This window comes from Hypanus sabinus, chromosome 7 (genome assembly GCF_030144855.1).
Source record: "Hypanus sabinus isolate sHypSab1 chromosome 7, sHypSab1.hap1, whole genome shotgun sequence".
Taxonomy (NCBI): Eukaryota; Metazoa; Chordata; class Chondrichthyes; order Myliobatiformes; family Dasyatidae; genus Hypanus; species Hypanus sabinus.
Window position 1 is genome coordinate 121,408,774 of NC_082712.1, and position 19,832 is coordinate 121,428,605.

Sequence of the window (19,832 nt, forward strand, 5' to 3'; positions counted from 1 at the left end):
TCCTTCCCTTTCTCATTGATTTTATTTTAATTTCCCTCTCCTTTGGAACATAGAACAGTATGGGACAGGACTACAGACTCTACAGCCCACAATGTTGTGCTGAGCTAATTGAATTAATAATCTAATCCTTTTCGGCCTACACAATGCCCATATCCCTACATTCTCTGCACATTTGCGTGTTTATCTAAGCACCTCTTAAATGCCCCCATTATATTTGTCTCCACCACAACCCCTGAATTCTTCTTCTACCACCTCCTTTTCCTACCGCTAATTGGTCAAGAAAGTTGACTTTATTGGATTAGTATTAAAATTGCATATAAATAGGAGTGCATACGACATAAAAAGAAATACCGATTAATCTAATTAAATTTCTGCTTCCTTATTCTTTCTCCTAGACTTCTCAGTCTTATCAATAACCTCAAATTTTGATAGAGGACATCTAACTCACAAGTGGAAATTATTTATGTAAATCATGAACTGTATTGTTCCCAGTGTCAATCCCTGTGGAGAACCAATTCCCACCTACCACCAATCTGAATAACTCATACCATTTTGCTCAGTGTTTAATCTGTTTTTTTGTTTTGTAGCCCAATGACTCTCATACTATTACTTGTCCCCGCTTGTGCGTGCTTTGATTATTAATTATGTCTGTGTTGTACTTATTAAAGGGATTTAGAAAGCACGCATAGCATTATAAGTCCACAGAGAATTGTGAGGATCTGCTCGACAAATTTATAGAACCGAAGTAGAGAGGATTAATTGGGAGCAACTGTGGCAAAATACGTGACAACATTGATGTTGGGTGCAGATAAAGAATGAATTTCAATTTTATGATTTAGATTCTTCCAACCTTTTTCAAAAGCTCAAAGCAGTAAACCTTTTCTATAAGTGCACTGAATCACGTAGAAGCTAAAATACTGTCAACTTGCATTTTTATAGCCTATTTAACATAGTATTATATCCTCAGGAAGTTTCGTGGAATGTTATCAAACAAGATTTAACACAGGAGATATGTGGAAAAACAGCAATAGCCATTAATACAGCACAGTTAAAGTGGCAAAAATATCCCCAAGCACTTCATGGGAGCGTTATCAAACAATATAACAAGAAGCCAAGCTACAAAAGGAGATATTTAAAGCAATGGCTGAAATCTCAGATAAAGATATAAAGGATGAAAATAGTAGCAAGGTTGCACAATGGAATTTCGTAGTGCAAAGCTCGGATGACTAGAAGTGGATCCAGAACATCTGGGGATGTTAAGTCGGCGTGAGGAGTGGGGGGAGGGGGTTGTGTAGAAATGATGTCTAGAAGCTGCTTTGCAAATATATTAAGAGTGTCACATCGTGGGAAGAGATAGGAAATGTAAACTGTAAAAAGATTAGAAAACTCAGATGGGAAATTTAAAAAAATACAAGCATTGCTTAACTGGGTTCTAGCATAGTGTTGGATTGGAGTGAGTTATGACAACTCAGCTTTAATTCAGGAGACTAGCGAAGGTGCGTTGGAATATTCATGTAGAGGCAAAAACATTTCTGTGTAGTACCCAATAACACGACTGTGCATTTCATCTTAATGCAACACTGAAACAGCTTTTGTTTTGTGTGTTTCTGAAAATGTATTATTGCTTACTTTGATGAAAATCAAATACACATGGGAGGTTATACTTCAGTTAAATGTTGCATTGGGAATATTACGTATTGAAATGAGAGAGACAATAGACAATAGGTACAGGAGTAGGCCATTCGGTCCTTTGAGCCAGCACCACCATTCAATGTGATCATGACTGATCATCCACAATCAGTACCCCGTTCCTGCCTTCTCCCCATATCCCTTGACTCTGCTATCTTTAAGAGCTCTATCTAACTCTTTCTAGAAAGCATCCAGAGAATTGGCCTCCACTGCCTGCTGAGGCAGAGCATTCCATAGATCCACCACTCTCTGGGTGAAAAAGTTTTTCCGCATCTCTGTTCTAAATGGCCTACCCCTTATTTTTAAACTGTGGCCTCTGGTTCTGGACTCCCCCACCATCGGGAACATGTTTCCTGCCTCTAGAGTGTCCAATCCCTTAATAATCTTATATGTTTCAATCAGGGAGGCTCAACAAGAGTATAGAAATTTTGAGGCGCACCTCAAAAGAGTATTTACAAGTGCTAAGTGTGAGAGAAAGGGTATTACAAATCTAGAAAATAGTGTCTCAGAGGGTGAAGCATGTAGATAATCTCACAGTAATCAAGATGTTCTTGGACAAGCACCTAAAATGGCAGACAAGGCTCAGGGCCCACTAATGGGATAAGTATAGATTGATAAACCAAGAGAGAGAGGGGGAGAGAAAGAGAAAGAGCAACACACATGGGCAGACAACAGAGTAATATGTAGTGTGGGGGGGTTGTCATTGCTCCAGAAGAAATAGATCTGTACATTACACTCCCTCCCCCTTTAGATTAACACAACGTTAAACTGTATATGTACAAAACCTTGAATTCCCCTTTCATAAACTCATATTCCAAATAAACATGCTTCCACAATAACAGTTTATAACTAACTTAATAGTTCTAAAGGTTCAGTCTTTTGGGTGGTGCTGTTTCTATCAGAATAGCGCCTCTGGACCTGTGGAGTGGCATCCTGTTTGGCTGGTATCTGGTATCTTGTCGAAAACAACTTTCTCAGATTCTAGTGTAATGTTGCTCTCAGTGACTGGATCATCACTGAGAGGTCAGTCTGTCTTGTTGGAGGCAATCAACTCAATTTGAGCATCCAGTATCTGATCCACATGATGTCTCCTTGTCTGATCTCTAACATCCACTGTGTACATCAGTGGTCCAGTTCTTGTAGCTATCCTACTGGGTGTCCACTTGTCTTCTCGGTAATCAGGCACTAGGACTTCCTGTCCAATCTCAAAGCACCTTGCAGCTTCACTTGGCAACTGGCTGAATTGTTTATTATTCAGTATTTCCTTCTGGAGGTCTATACGAGATCTAAAGGTTCATGAACAGCATTGCAGGTGTTTGATTTGATGTTGCATGAATAGAATTCCGGTACACAGACAGGAAGTTGTCCACCTTGTGCAGTAGAGAAATGTCCTTCTTGTCCACCGCTTTCATGGACATCTTGAAAGTTTGGATAAACCTTACAGCTAACCCCTTTATTGCTTGGTTTTTGAGCAGCTGACTTGAAATGTCTAATGCCGTTTTTCTTCATGAGCAGTTGGAAATCTTCTGGCATGTATTGTGGTCTGTTGTCACTCACAATTTGATCTGGTAAGTCATTTCTGGCAAAGATAGTCCTCAGAGCAGAGACAGTCTTTGCTGAGGTGGTTGACTTCATTGATATAACCTCCGGCTACTTTGAATGAGCATCCACAGCAATCAGAAACATGGAATCCACGAATGGTTCAGCAAAAACAATATGTACTCTTTGACATGGTGACAACGGCCATTCCCGCGGGTCTAATGGTGCCATGGGGGGGGGGGAGATGGGTGCATTTTGAACCTTTTGGCATCCTGAACAGTTTTTGGCCTGGTCTTCAATCTATTCTCGGCCACCACATATTGCTCTGGGTGAGACTCTTCATCATCATTCAGGGACGTTTTGTGCATTTCACATTCTAACCTCCTTTTCTGTAATTCCTGCATCCTTTACTGCAGTCTCTAACAATATTACAATAGTCAATGTCCATTCTAAAGTTAGGTCTCTTTTGGATCATAGCCTCTTTTGAGTGTATTGATAATGCATGCCACATACAAGCTTGTCCCTCAATGCATCAGAAAGTCTATCTTTAAAGTCACTGTACTGGGAAAGTTTGTGCAGTTCTGCAATGTTTTCATCCTTTGACTGGTTCCTTTTGTAAAATGTTGCGGCTATTACCAGCGGTTTAGGGCTCGTGATTTTGTAAACTTGTAACAATTTCATTGCAAGTTTTGCTGGCTTTGCAGGGCTTACCAAGTGACATAAGAGACTGCACGTTCTTGGGCCCTTTAAGCTAAAAAGTGCGTGGGCTTTCTTTTACACTTCCACATTGTTTGCATTACAATACAGTTCAGTCCTCTCGATATGCAACTCCCAGTCTTCATTAGCACTATCAATTTCGTCAAATTTCCAGACTGAAGCCATTGCCACATTAATTTCAACATACCTTTTACTGTTATTCACACATTCCTTTGTTAGCATCCATGATGGCTTTCTCATGCTGTTTAACTTTCACTGTTTGTTCTTAACTGTTTGTGCAGTTCATGGCATTTTCTGACGTTCAGCTTCATAATGTTGACAATTTGTTGTGTCCATGCACAACTACATATCAATTAAATAAAAACACACACACACGAGATGGCTTTAACTGGTGTATTCCAGAGGGAGGGAGAGGGAGAGGGGGAGAGAGAGAGAGAGAGAGAGAGAGAGAACAATGAGCATATGTGATCAACAGTGCACGCACTGACAACAGATCAATATGTAGTGCTAAGGGGGTGGTCATTGCTTTATAAAAGAAATAGATCCATATATTACATACCTCTCACTTACACATTAGGGCAATGTACAGTGGGCAATTAACTTATCAACCCACATGTCTTTGGGATGTGGAAGGAAAAGTGGAAGCGACAGGGCGAATGCGCAAATGGAGCACTGGAGATCAAGGTTGAACCTGGGTCATGGGAGCTGTGAGGGAGCACTGTACTGTGACTGTGTTGCCCAAAATGGACATGGTAAAAGCCCTAGCGAACATTGTGTGAAGTGAGACAGTAGAGAAAGAGGGGCACCGCCTGGGGGCGGAGGAGACTTAGAGAAGAGTGTCGGGGTAATAAGATTATGGGAGGGGTAAGCTGAAGAATAAACCAATGCAGAATAGAAAATGTGCTAGAGAGTAGATCTGTATGAGCGGCTGAGAGGGTATGTGTATGTGGGTGGGAATATATGTGTATCTATGTGTGTCTGTGTGCATGTATGTGTGTGTAGGTGTGTGTGTCCACTAAGTAATTGCAATAAAGCAAGGTCTCCAGTCATCTTGAGTGATCCTGGATGTCCTTACCACTGGGTCAAGGCTTCAGCCTGATGTCTGATGCCTCCCACTCCCTCCACTTTCGAAGAATTCATGCACAGTCAGTGTCCACTAGTGGAAACAAGGGGACAACCTTAGCAGAAGACTCAAATGTTAATGAATTATACCCTGATGTGTAGTTGGGATTCAAAATAGATATTAGAAAAGTAAACTTGTTGGATGGGAAACCATATTATTGTTCAGTTATCATACATCTTTAGAGTCATGGAACATTGTTACAGGCCCTTTGGCCCAATGGGATTAGGCTGACCATTGTCCACCCAGCTAGTCCTGATTTCCTGCATTTGGCCCATATCCCTCTAAGCCCCACTCCTCTACATATCTAACCAAAGGCTTCTGAAATGATGCTATTGTAACTGACTCAACCACTGCTTCATTTCATGTACTCACCACCTTCTGTATCAAAACGTTACTCCTCGAGTACCTTTTAACTCTTCCCCCTTTCAGTTATACCCTCCAATTTTTGTCTTCACTACCCTGGGGAAAACCATCTACCTTGTATATACCTTCATAACTTTAAACATCTCTTTAAGACTCTCCTATACTCCAAGGAATAAAGACCTAGCCTGGCCAACTTCTGCCTATAACTCAGGCCCTCGAGTCCTGGCCACATCCGTATAAATATTTTCAGTACTCTTTCCAGTTTAACCATATCATTTCTATCACAGTGTGACCTATGCTGCACACAGTGCTCCAAGTGTGGCCTCACCGACAATTTATATAACTGCAACAAAATGTCCTAATTTATATACTCAGATCCCTGACTGATAAAGGTCAGCATGCCAACTGCCTTTTTCACCACCCTGTCTACCTATTATGCCACTTTCACTGAACTATACACCGTACTCTTAAGTCCCTGTGTTCCAATAGGCTCCTTACTGCCTTGTCATTGTATAAGTCCTATGGAAGTTTGACTTTCCAAAATGCAACACCTCACATTTATTTGTATTGAACTCCATTTGCCACTCCTTAACCCAATTTCCTCACTGATCAGGATTCCCCTGTAGTCAGTGTGTGGGATTCCGCTGACAGACTAGTCAGCTTGACACTAGTGGTGGGGAAGTTACTGCAGGGTATTCAAAGGGACAGAATCTACCAGCTTTTGGATTGACAGTCTAGTTAAGAGGAATCAGTTTGGCTTTGTGTGCAGAAGGTCACGTTTGAGAATCCTTTAGAGTTGGATTTTGAAGATTCAAGATTAAGCTTATTAATCACATGTACATTTGAAATATACAGCAAAATGAGTCATTTGCTTTAATGACCAACACAACATATTAGAGGAAGGTTTTTTACTCAGAGAGTGGTTGGTGCGTGGAATGCACTGCCTGAGTCTGTGGTGGAGACAGATACACTAGTGAAATTTAAGAGACTACTAGACAGGTATATGGAGGAATTCAAGGTGGGGGTTATTTGGGAGGCAGAGTTTAAGGGTTGCACAACATTGTGGGCTGAAGGGCCTATACTGTACTATTCTATGTTCTATGTAGTTCCAGAGGAAGTAGAACAGGTTCTCTAGTTAAGTCGTTGAAGAACCGAAGGAGCCAAATTGATGAATCAAAGACAAAATATTGCAGACAACAGGAGATAACAGAACAAATCCAGAACTGATATGAATGAAAAGGCTTATTACCTTCTTACTAAAGCCCCCAAATGCTGTTGTTAAAATCAGGTGTGTTAACAGGGACAGGAAGAAAGGAACTGCGGGGAATAGCAGAAGTGAGAAAGCGCTCAATGATGAAAATGAAACAGATGGGAATATACGGCCCAATAACTTGCAGATACGCACAGGTACAGAAAATACTTGAAAGGGCAGCCAAGCAGCATTCATCAGACATTAAGGTTTATGTTCCATTGCAAAAGCAATAATGTCTTTAACTGAGTTATTATGCAAAGAGAACTCTCAGTAAAAGGTCTACAAAGAGAACAGTTTGTTCAGTAATGAAAATAGAAAATGTTGGAAGCACTTCACCATTCAGGCTGCTTCTGTGAGCAGGGAATCTGGTTTAAGATGGTGCTGGTGAAGCATGGCAGCGACTTGCTGGCAGCAAAAACAACTATTAACTATTTTATTAATCGCACTTTCACTCTTAACCAATCACTGCAATCAATAGCCTGTCTCTTCCCTTCGGAGTCAAGCTTTTGAACCACCTGTACAACTTGGCATTTTTTGGGCTGTGAACTAAGTCTTGAAGGCGAAGGAGAGTTCGGCACGTACAGGCTGAATGGCGGAGGCAGGGCCCAAGCCCGAGTCTGGAGAACGAGCCAACATTTGGCTGCTGGAGCAGACTTGAAGGCAATTCGAAGCAGCAGGTGAGGCAGAGCCAAGGCAGCAGGGCCCCAAGTATGAGAGTGAGGCAGAAGCTGAGGTTTGACCAATTTAAGCATTGTGCCAAATTGGAAAGGCTGGGTACTGTCCAAATCGAGGCCGTGTGTCCCTGACATGAGAGCACATTGAAGAGGCAGGGCACAGATCTGAGAGCGAGGCCGATTTAAGCACCGGGACAGATTAAAAAACGGTTGGGCTGTCAGGGCTGGACCAGTGTTCAAGCTCTGCAAGGTGTATCAAGCTCTGCAAGGTGTATCAAGCTCTGCAAGGTGTACTCACTTCTGCACTGAACAGAGGCTGTGGCCTACAACTAGTGGGCTCATGGATCAGCTGTGACTGGCTTTGTGGCTGTGAACTCACTTTCATGAATGTTATTTGCTTATATTTAATGTTTGCACGATCTGTTTTGTTTGCACATTGGGTGTTTGACAGACTATTTTTATGGGTTCTGTGGGTTTCTTTGTTTTGTGGCTGCCTGTAAGGAGATGAATCTCAAGGTTGTATATCGGATGCATACTTTGATAATAAATAATTTTTCAACTTTAAATTAGAAGTAGCATTTCACATCAAAGGGTTCTGATGAAAGATTTCTAAGCTGAAATGTGTACCCTTTCCACAGACACTGCCTGACCCATTGAGTGCTTCCAGCATCTTCTGTTTTCTGATTTTTCACTAAATTCAGTAAATGGAGTTAAGTATTTAAGAGTGCAGGTTTAGATCATTTGAAAGCCATGCTGGTATATCTAGATCAGTGTAAGTAAGTAGTGTGATACACTAACAGCTTTGTTGAATAGATAATTCAGTATAATGATCTTTTAGAAATGAGAGATCAGATTTTACCTATACAGGATAAAACACCCTATTATAAACACAAGAAATTCTGTAGATGCTGGAAATCCTGAGAAACACTGAAAATGATGGAGCTCATCTGTGGAGAGGAATAAATATTGACGTTTTAGGCTGAGATTCTTCATCAGGACTGGAAGGGGCCATAGAAGCCAGAATAAGGAGATGGGGGAGGGAGTGTAAGGAGTACAAGCTGGCATGTGATAGGAGAGTCCATGTGAAGGGGAAGGTGGGTGAGGGGGGTAGTGGTGAATGAAGTAAGAAACTGGAAGGGGATAAGCGGAAGAGATTAAGAGCTGAAAAAGTAATCAAATAGGAGAAGACAGCAGCATGGAAGAAAGGGATGGAGGAGGAGAACCAGTGAGAGGTGATGGGCAGCTGAGGAGAGAAGAAGTGGTGAGGGGGTAACCAGAATGGAAATTAGAAAAAAAGATTAGTAGAGAGAGGGGAAAGTTGGAGAAATCAATGTTCATGCCATCAGGTTGGAGGCTACCCAGACAGAATATGAGGTATTGGTCCTCCAACCTGAGATTGGCCAAATCATGGTAGTAGAGGATGCCATGAACTGGTATGTCAGAATAGGAATGAAGTCAAATTGAAATGGGTGGTCACTGGGACATCCTGCCTTCTTGGGCAAGCAGAGGAAAGGTGCTCCACAAAGTGGTCCCCCAGATGCCTGTGGAGCCAGTGCCACAGGAACTGTTGAAGGCTTCTGTTTGGCATCACCTTAACTCCTGCCCTTTTGTCAGTGGGCAATGGACCAGATCCTGAGTGGGTTGACAGGGGTGCATTGCTATTGAGATGACTTAAGCATTACTTGAAAAAATGAGTGTGAACACCTACAGAATTTGAATGCTGACGTACAAAAAGGCTGGATGAACTCAGCAGGTCGGGCAGCATCCGTTGAAAGAAGCAGTCAACGTTTCGGGTCGAGACCCTTCATCAGGACTAAAGAAGGAGGGGCAGGGGCCCTATAAAGAAGGTGGTGCCGGTAGTGGTCTGGTGGAAGGACCTCTAACTCAGTGAGGCCAAACGGCAGCTCTCTGACACCTCCTTTTACTTACCCCTGGAACAGGACCCAACCAAAAAACATCAAACCATTGTCTCCCATACCATCACTGCCCTTATCAACTCCGGAGACCTTCCATCCTCAGCCAAAAAAACTCATAATTCCTACACCCTGGACTGTTCGCTTTTACCTCCTCCCCAAGATCCATAAGCCTGACTGTCCTGGTAGGCCTATAGTTTCGGCCTGCTCCTGCCCCACCGAACTTGTATCTGCCTACCTCGACTCCATTTTGTCACCCATAGTTCAGTCCCTCCCTACCTACATCGGGATACATCCCATGCCCTCCACCTCTTCAATAACTTCCAGTTCCCTGGTCCCGACCGCTTCATTTTCACCATGGATGCCCAATCTTTATACACTTCAATTCCCCATCAAGAAGACCTCAAAGCCCTCCGCTACTTTCTGGACAATAGACCTCACCAGTTCCCCAACACCACCCCATTCCTCAGGTTGGTGGAACTGGTACTCACACTTAATAACTTCTCTTTCAGCTCTTCCCACTTTCTTCAGACCAAGGGTGTAGCTGTGGGCACTCGCATGGGCCCTAACTATGCCTGCCTCTTCGTGGGTTATGTGGAACAGTCTATGCTCCAAACCTGTACTGGTATTGCTCCTCAACTTTTCGTTCGATACATTGATGACCATATTGGTGCTGCTTCCTGCACCCATGCTGAGCTCATCAATTTCATCGACTTTGCCTTTAACTTTCACCCAGCCCTCAAATTCACTTGGTCCAGCTCGGACACTTCTCTCCCCTTTCTCGATCTCTTGGTCTCCATCTCTGGAGAAAGACTGTCCACTGACATCTTCTGTAAACCCACTGACTCCCATAACTACCTTGATTATACTTCTTCCCACCCTGCCAAATGCAAAAATTCTATTCCCTATTCCCAGTTCCTCCGTCTCCGCCACATCTGCTCCAAGGATGAGGCTTTCCGTTCCAGGACATCCCAAATGTCCTCTTTCTTTAATAATCGTGGTTTCCCTTCTGCCGTCATCAATGATGCCCTCACCCGCATCTCCTCCATTTCCCACACTTCGGCCTTCACCCCATCCTCCCATCCTTCCGTCACCACAACAGGGACTGTGTTCCCCTTGTCCTCACCTATCACCCCACCAGCCTCCGGATCCAGCATATTATCCTCCGCAACTTCCGCCACCTTCAACGGGACCCCACCGACTTCCGCCACCTTCAACAGGACCCCAACCATCTTTCCCTCTCTACCCCTGTCTGCTTTTCGCAGGGATCGTTCCCTCCGCGACTGCCTGGTCCACACGTCCCTCCCCACAGATCTTCCACCTGGCACTTATCCCTGCAAGCGTAAGTGCTACACCTGTCCCTACACCTCCTCTCTTACCACCATTCAGGGCCCCAAACTGTCCTATCAGGTGAAGCAACACTTCACTTGTGAGTCTGTTGGGGTAATCTATTGCATCCGATGCTCCCGGTGTGGCCTCCTCTACATTGGCGAGACCCGACGCAGATTGGGGGACTACTTCATCGAGCACCTACGCTCCGTCCGCCACAACAGACAGGATCTCCCAGTTGCCACTCACTTCAACTCTCCTTCACATTCCCATTCGGATGTGTCCATACATGGCCTTCTCTACTGCCATGATGAGGCCAAACTTTGGTTGGAGGAACAACATCTCATATACCATCTGGGTAGTCTCCAGCCCCTTGGTATGAACATCGAATTCTCCAACTTCCGGTAATTCCCTCCCTCTCTCTTCCCCCATCCCACCTTCACTTTGTCTCGTCTTCCAGCTGCCTATCACCTCTCATGACTCTGCCTTCTTCTACTACCCATAGTGCTTTCCCCTTAGATTCCTTCTTCACCTCTCCTGCCTATCCCCTCCCTGTTTCCCCTCCCCCACCCCTTGATTTTTCCTCTGATTGGTTTTCCACCCTCCCCCCACCTTCTTTATAGGGCCCCTGTCCCCTCCTTCTTTAGTCCTGATGAAGTGTCTCGACCCTAAACGTTAACTGCTCCTTTAAACGAATGCTGCCCAACTTGCTGAGTTCATCCAGCTTTTTTGTACATCTTGATTTGACCACAGCATCTGCAGTGTACTTTGTGTTTAGAACTCGAATGCTACACTATAAAGACTCAAGGAATATGGGCCAAGGGTCCAGAATGGCAAGTGTGAGTTCTTTTGACCTTTGATTGAACATTTAGGCTATGTGATCGACAACTCAGGGCTTTACAAGGCACCATCAAAGGTGAAGGCGATTATGGAGATTCCATCACCTTAGAATATACTGTAAATCGATTAAGGTTGACTGATAACATACTACGCAAGTTTTGATCCTAACCAAGCTAGCATGCTGAAAACACTTCATGAGCTTTAAAATAAATCAATACACTGGCAGTGGATAGATCTCTGTGAAGAGGCTTTTAAAAAGGCTAAAACAGTTTTGTCACAATCAGAAGCACTCACAGACTTCAACCCGTCATTGTCCGTATGGTTGGCCTGTGATCCATCACCCTATGGTGTGGGCCAATTACCTGACACATCATGTCATTGGGTAAAGAGTGTCCAATCACTTTCGCTTCAAAGGCATTAAGCAAAGCAGAAAGCCACTATGCCCAGATTGAGTGGGAAGTGCTCACAATTGTCTTTGGAGTTAAGAAAGTGCATCAATTCCTCTTTGGTTGACAAATTACAGTATGTTGACAGGCTGACTAGGGGGAATGCCATACTAGATCTAGTTTTAGGTAACAAACCAGGTCAGGTCACAGATATCTCAGTGGGCGAGAATCTGGGGGACAGTGATCACCGCTCCCTGGCCTTTAGCATTATCATGGAAAAGGATAGAATCAGAGATGAGAGGAAAATTTTTAATTGGGGAAGGGCAAATTATGAGGCTATAAGGCTAGAACTTGTGGGTGTGAATTGGGATGATGTTTTTGCAGGGAAATGTACTATGGACATGTGGTTGATGTTTGAGGATCTCTTGCAGGATGTTAGGGATAAATTTGTTCCGGTGAGAAAGATAGAATGGTAGGGTGAAGGAACCATGGGTGACAAGTGAAGTGGAAGATCTAGTCAGGTGGAAGAAGGCAGTATACATGAGGTTTAGGAAGCAAGGATCAGAGGAGTCTATTGAGGAATATAGGGTAGCAAGAAAGGAGCTTAAGAAGGGGCTGAGAAGAGCAAGAAATGGGTATGAGAAGGCCTTGGCGAGTAGGGTAAAGGAAAACCCCAAGGCATTCTTCAATTATGTGAAGAACAAAAGGATGACAGGAGTGAGGTAGGACCGATTAGAGATAAAGGTGGGAAGGTGTGCCTGGAGGCTGTGGAAGTGAGCGAGGTCCTCAATGAATATTGCTCTTCAGTATTCACCAATGAGAGGGAACTTGATGACGGTGAGGACAATATGAGTGAGGTTGATGTTCTGGAGCACGTTGATATTAAGGGAGAGGAGGTGTTGGAGTTGTTAAAATACATTAGGAAGGATAAGTCCCTGGGGCCTGATGGAATATTCCCTAGGCTGCTCCACAAGGTAAGGGAAGAGATTGCTGAGCCTCTGGCTAGGATCTTTATGTCCTGGTTGTCCACGGGAATGGTACTGGAGGATTAGAGGGAGGTGAATGTTGTCCCCTTGTTCAAAAAATGGAGTAGGGATATTCTGGGTAATTATAGACCAGTGAGCCTTACGTCTGTGGTGGGAAAGCTGTTGGAAAAGCTTCTTAAAGATAGGATCCATGGGCATTTAGAGAATCATGGTCTGATCAGGGACAGTCAGCATGGCTTTGTGAAGGGCAGATCGTGTCTAACAAGCCTGATAGAGTTCTTTGAGGAGGTGACCAGGCATATAGATGAGGGTAGTGCAGTGGATGTGATCTACATGGATTTTAGTAAGGCATTTGACAAGGTTCCACATGGTCGGCTTATTCAAAAAGTCAGAAGGCATGGGATCCAGAGAAGTTTGGCCAGGTGGATTCAGAATTGGCTTGCCTGCAGAAGGCAGAGGGTCGTGGTGGAGGGAGTTCATTCAGATTGGAGGGTTGTGACTTGTGGTGACCCACAAGGATCTGTTCTGGGACCTCTACTTTTCGTGATTTTTATTAACGATCTGAATGTGGGGGTAGAAGGGTGGGTTGGCAAGTTTGCAGATGACACAAAGGTTGGTGGTGTTGTAGATAGTGAAGAAGATTGCAGAGAGACATTGATAGGATGCAGAAGTGAGCTGAGAAGTGGCAGATGGAGTTCAACCCGGAGAAGTGTGAGGTGGTACACTTTGGAAGGATAACCTCCAAGGCACAGTACAAAGTAAATGGCAGGATACTTGGTGGTGTGGAGGAACGGAGGGATCTGGGGGTACATGTCCCTGAAAGTTGCTTCACAGGTAGATAGGGTAGTTAAGAAAGCTTATGGGGTGTTAGCTTTCAAAAGTTGAGGGATAGAGTTTGAGTCGCGATGTAATGATGCAGCTCTATAAAAGCAACACACACAAAATGCTGGTGGAACACTGCGGGCCAGGTAGCATCTATAGGAAGAAGCACAGTCGATGTTTCAGGCTGAGACCCTTCGTCAGGACTAACTGAAGGAAAAGATAGTAAGAGAATTGAAAGTGGGAAGGGGAGGGGAAGATCCAAAATGATAGGAGAAGACAGGAGGGGGAGGGATGAAGCCAAGAGTTCGAAAGTTGATTGACAAAAGGGATACAGATTTGGAAAAGAGAGAGGATCATGGGACGGGAGGCCTAGGGAGAAAGAAAGGGGGAGGGGAGCACCAGAGGGAGGTGGAGAAGGTAAGGAGTGATTGTGAGAGGGGCAGAGACAGAGAGAAAAAGAGGGGGGGGAGAGAGAGAGAGAGATAAATAAATAAATGATGGGGGTAAGAAAGGGAGGAGGGGCATTAATGGAAGTTGGAGAAATCAATGTTCACGCCATCAGGTTGGAGGCTACCCAGGCGGAATATAAGGTGTTGTTCCTCCAACCTGAGTGTGGCTCTACCTTGACGGTAGAGGAGGCCATGGATAGACATATCAGAATGGGAATGGGACGTGGAATTAAAATGTGCAGCCACTGGGAGATCCTGCTTTCTCTGGCGGACAGAGCATAGGTGTTCAGTGAAATGGTCTTCCAGTCTGCAATGCAGACTGGGAAACCATTTCGCTGACCACCTATGTCTACACCTACGCGTTCCACCAGCATTTTGTGTGTGTTGCTTGAATTTCCAGCATCTGCAGATTTTCTCATGTTTGCAGCTCTATAAAACTCTGATTAGGCCACACTTGGAGTTCTGTGTCCCGTTCTGGTTGCCTCACTATAGGAAGGATGTGGAAGCATTGGAAAAGGGTAAAGAGGAGATTTACCAGGATGCTGCCTGGTTTAGAGAGTAGGGATTATGATCAGAGATTAAGGGAGCTAGGGCTTTACTCTTTGGAGAGATGGAGGATGAGATGAGACATGATAGAGGTATACAATATATTAAGAGGAATAGATAGAGTGGACAGCCAGTGCCCCTTCCCCAGCGCACCACTGCTCAATACAAGAGGACATGGCTTTAAGGTAAGGGGTGGGAAATTCAAGGGCGATATTAGAGGAAAGTTTTTTACTCAGCGAGTGGTAGGTGCGTGGAATGTACTGCCTGAGTCTGTGGTGGAGGCAGATAGACTAGTGAAATTTAAGAGACTACTAGACAGGTATATGAAGGAATTTAAGGTGGTGGGATATATGGGAGGCAGGGTTTAAGGGTCAGCACAACATTGTGGGCCAAAGGGCCTGTACTGTGCTGTACTATTCTATGTTCTGTGTTCTATAATAGAGGCAGTCTACCCTCTTTCTGTTGTATAGAAAAAAAAATGTTTTTTGTAGTTGGTTGAACTTGATTACTCCATTGAATGTATATTGTTCAGCAGCTGGTCTGTGTATGGAAAAGGGGAGAAACCTTTAAAATAAAGAGGGAGGAATATGTTATGTACTCATGTATAGTTAGACCCTATTTGTTGCTGTCAAACTTCCCTGTATGTTGTATACTGAATGTAATGTGAGAGGACATTCTAGGTAGATGACTTTCAAGTAAGATAAACAGCAGCACACATTTGTTCCTCAACTCTCTGTCTCTTGCGTGTGTTATTCACAGCCATCCGGCTTCCCAGTATCACAAACATATCACTTTCTTTTACCAATAAGCTGAGGTAAAATATAATTAACAACCTCCTAGACAGGTAATTATAGCAATAAATTTGAATTTGCAGTACCCACAGCAGTCAAATTACTTAAGAAATTCAAGAGAGACGATCCTGATTTAATGAAAAGTTTATTGCTTGATATGTCACTGCCATGACAGTGGCATCCAGCTTTTGTCATGAACGCACAGTGTTGAGCTTTATTCATGTGACAGATTGTTTGTAAGAGTGCTATGAGCAAATGCGAGCAATTCCTGATTGGGTGTATTGATTATTGTGCATGTTTAACATTGTTTTTAATTAATGAGAAATGCAACAATATTGAATTAACCATTTTATAAAATGCAACACATTTGTGAATATGATTTTGCAAAGTATCTGAATGAAGAGTTGTAAAATTAATCACTGAAAGCAAATTAAAATGTTTACCAAATGAATTAACAGCTAAGGGGTCTACCAGATGTCTAATCAATAAATACAATTACCTTTCATGTTCACTTATTTGTCTCATTTGGAAGGCTGATTATGAACACATCAGACCTGACGGCATTTTTTTTATCTGTAGAAGATCATTATTCTTCCATCTGACTATTTGGAAATCCTAGTGGTATGGCATCTGACTCACAGGGCGATGTTTGTCATGTTTCTCTTCAACTTGAGCCCCTGTTCCGTCACTTCCTTTGACCCTTCCAGTACACTCTGCCTGGGGTGGCTATTCCCATGCTCCCTTTCCACTCATGCAGGCCCCATTTTCTGATTGCCTTTCCATTCACTTTGGTCCCAGATTCTGTGTTCCCAGTTTTAATGCTATTTTCCCCTCACTGAGAAAATGAATTATTGGGAGTAGAAATAGAAACAATATCCAGCGGATGAGAAAATCTGCCAGTGGTGCACCTTGAAAAGCATGCCAAATTATCAGGGTTTTATTGTAAAAGCTGGTTTTTGCTCTGCATGAGCCACGCTGACTGGACTGCCTAGATATGGACTGATCTGAATTTAGCATGAGGTTGTTAGGTCTGTGTCGTAGCAGTTTTTTCAACCTCCAAGAGGGCAACAAATTTCAGGTGATTTAAAGACACCATTATGTTTTTTTATAGACCATGCAAGAATTATTATTGCCTTTCCAAAGTTTCAGACAAATTAAATGGTTCTTTTGAGCCAGCTGATCTTTGATGATAGTTCATATAATTTACTGTACTTACTGTCTCAAGCAGGTTGAACACTGGAAATTTTTGGCAGAAGAGACCATGCAGTATTCCCGTGTAGGTGGTTTTATTAAGCTCACAGCTGGCTGAGACATCCTGTCAGACTTCACATCCTAACAGTCCATTCCAGATTCAAGATTCTTTAATGTTATTTCCAATACACAAGAGCAACCAAATAATTATGCTCCAGATTTGAGGCAACATAAGGCAAAAACACAATAAGATAGAGAACACAGTAAATATAAATAAGCTAGAATAAGCTAATGATAAAGTAGTGGTGCTTGGGGGTGTGGTAGGGATGGTTAGTGGATGAAGGTGTGGATCAGCTTTACTGCTTGGGGAAGGTAACGGTTTTTGACTCTGGTCCTGGTGTAGATGCTCCTCCCTAATTAGAGAGGGACATACAGTCCATGAGCAGCGTGTGTGGGATCTTTCAAGATGTTACTGGGCTGTTCCAGCATCTTTCTGTATATATGTCCTTGATGGTGGGTAGGCTGGTGGCAGTGGTGTGTTGAGCAGCTTTGACTATTTGCTGTAGACCCTTCCTGTGGGCCACAGTGCATTTTCCCTACCGTGCCGTGATGCAGCTTGATAGGATGTTCTCTGCTTTGCCTCTATGGAATAATGTGAGTATAGATGCGCTTAATCCAGCACTCTTCAACCTTCCCAGAAAGTAGTGGTGTTGGTGAGCCTTCCTGATTGTGTAGGATGTGTTCTGCAGCCATGAAACTTTGTGCAAAATGTGCACTCCCATGAGTTCAAAACTACACGCAGTTTCAACTGCTGCGTCATCGATGCAAAGAGGAGTGTGAATGGTACAAGTTCTTCTGAAGTCAACAACCATCCCTTTTGTCTTGCTGACATTGAGGAAGAGGTTATATGCCTGGCACCAGGCCTTGGGCTCTTCCATCTCCTCTCTGTAGGCTGTCTCTTCATGGTTGGTGATGAGCCCCATCGGTGAGCTTGACAATGTGATTACTCAGGTGTTTAGCTGAGCAGTCGTGTGTGAGAAGAATATACAGCAATAGGCTCAGCACACAGCCCTGGGGGGGGGGGGGGTCCGTATTGAGGATGATGGGGAAGGAGGAGCAGTTGTGAATCTTGATTATCTGACGTCTTTTGGTTCGGAAGTCCAGCACTCAGTTGCACTGTGGTGTATTTAAACCAAAGGGTAAAAGTTTGTTCACCAAGGACTATGGGACAATAGTGTTCAATGTCAGACTGAAATCCAGAAGCAGCATCTGACATAGGTATCCTTGTTTCTTAGGTTTGTCAAGGCCAGATGTTAGGGCATCTGAAACTTTTCCAGGTTGTCCTTTCCAATGCTCAATCATTCAATGGGATACTGTGTGGAAATGGAGTAGAAAAGTAAATATGCTGTTTTCTAAATTATTGAACTTTCTGATATCCAAAACTTATTCAGATGTTTGTCCTTCACTCAGTTAGAATGGAATCACTACTGGGTTAAACTAATATCACATCTTTTTGTATTCAACCCGAGTCATGACATCGCCAAGTTTGCTCACAGAGATTGAGCTCTTCTATATTGGTACGCAATCCTAAATATGACTGTTCAGCCATGGTGTGAATGTAGACGTAGTCCTGTGCTGTGAGTCCATATACAATTCAGAGTCAGAGTCAGAATCAGAATAAGGTTTAATATCACTGGCATATGTCACAAAGTTTGTAAACTTAATGGCAGCAGTACAATGCAATACATGATAAATATAGAGAAAAAATGCATTACAGTAAGTATACATGTATATTAAGTAGTTAAATTAAAAATAGTTTTGCAAAAAAACAGTAATAATAAAAAAGTGAGATAGTGTTCATAGGTTCAATGTCCATTTTGAACTTGGATGTCAGAGGGGAAGAAGCTATTCTTGAATCGCTGAGTGTGTGCCTTCAGGCTTCTGTGCTAAAATAAAGTTCTGATTCTGCACTAATGTAAGACTCTGTCATGTTATATACACTCTTGATCACCGGGAATCCATGATGAACATTTGCTTTCTTTTCTTTTCCCAGTACAAAGGCAAAGTAAATCTTCATGTTTTCGAGGACTGGTGTGGATCTTCAATTTATCAGCTGCGGAAGAACATTCATTTTCCACTATATCCTCATGTAAGTAGGTTACAGATACAGTCCTTTGCCTTCTGGTGTTCTTCTCTATGTTAGTGCAAGTTAGAAAGGAAAAGAAGATAAACATAAAAAGACCCTGCAGATTGTGGAAATTCAAAATAAAATCAAAACTTAGTAATTTTGCAATAAGTCAGATAGCATCTGTGGAAAGAAAAAAACAGTTAATATTTCAAGTGACAGATTCTTAAGAAGAACTTAGAGGAGAACAAGTTAGTCCAGGTGGCGGAGAAGGCCGGTGAAATAATAATGCTGCCGGAAGTAAAGTTCCTTTGTCTGTGTTGGTGGTCCATCCTGTTTAATAATGACGGCTGACTTGTGTGGGAGGCTTTTAAAGTGAAAAACCATTGCAATGATGTAGTTCTACTCTCTCAACCTTAGAAGTTTGGATCAAGTGGTACGAATAGTCATCACAAACTGGGGTTTTCCTTGGTTGCCATGCATGACCATGATTGCTTCTGTGATTTGCCATGCCCTTCATTCTCCAAGGAGCACTACAGAACTACCTTAATGGCCGTAGATTCTCACTGTTGATCTCATCCACCCAGTCTGCCTGAGCTCACTTCACACGCTAGGACAGGCACGTCCCTACCTCACCAGGGTATGAGGCCTGCCAGCTACCCTCACCTGGTATATCCCGCCTGTCAAAGTGGCGTGCTGTGGTGAGGCTCTGCCCTAAGCAAACCGTTACTTGGAGCCACAGGTGAGAGCTGAGTACCTGGTGGAGTCTAAAGGTGAGTGAGCTGCCCTAGAATGGACACGACAAGCCCTTCACCAGAGGTGTTACCCCTCTTTGGCACCTATACAGTCCTGAGCTGTTAATGTTATGAAGTCATGATAATGTATAACGAGGCCTATTGGGACACACCCAGCACTCTAGAATATACAAATGAAAATTAAAAAGGAAAGGTGGAACAATTTGCAAAAACAACCAGGCTTGGAACTTGCTTTTCACACAAATGGACAGGAATATATTGCCAAATAATCTGCTAGAACCTTTTTTCACTGACCTACAAATCCTGTTTTAGTTTCATATTTCCATCTGCAAGTTGAATCCA

At 43.3% G+C, this 19,832-nt stretch overlaps 1 protein-coding gene across 1 annotated transcript in view; it reads left to right on the top strand.

Moving 5' to 3' along the window:
• The window catches only part of b4galnt4a (beta-1,4-N-acetyl-galactosaminyl transferase 4a), an 819,684-nt gene that overhangs the window by 452,235 nt on the left and 347,617 nt on the right, over positions 1-19,832 (top strand). The window contains exon 4 of the mRNA XM_059975496.1: positions 18,664-18,759. Within this exon, the coding sequence (XP_059831479.1) occupies positions 18,664-18,759 (96 nt within the window). The remainder of the gene's footprint in view (positions 1-18,663; positions 18,760-19,832) is intronic.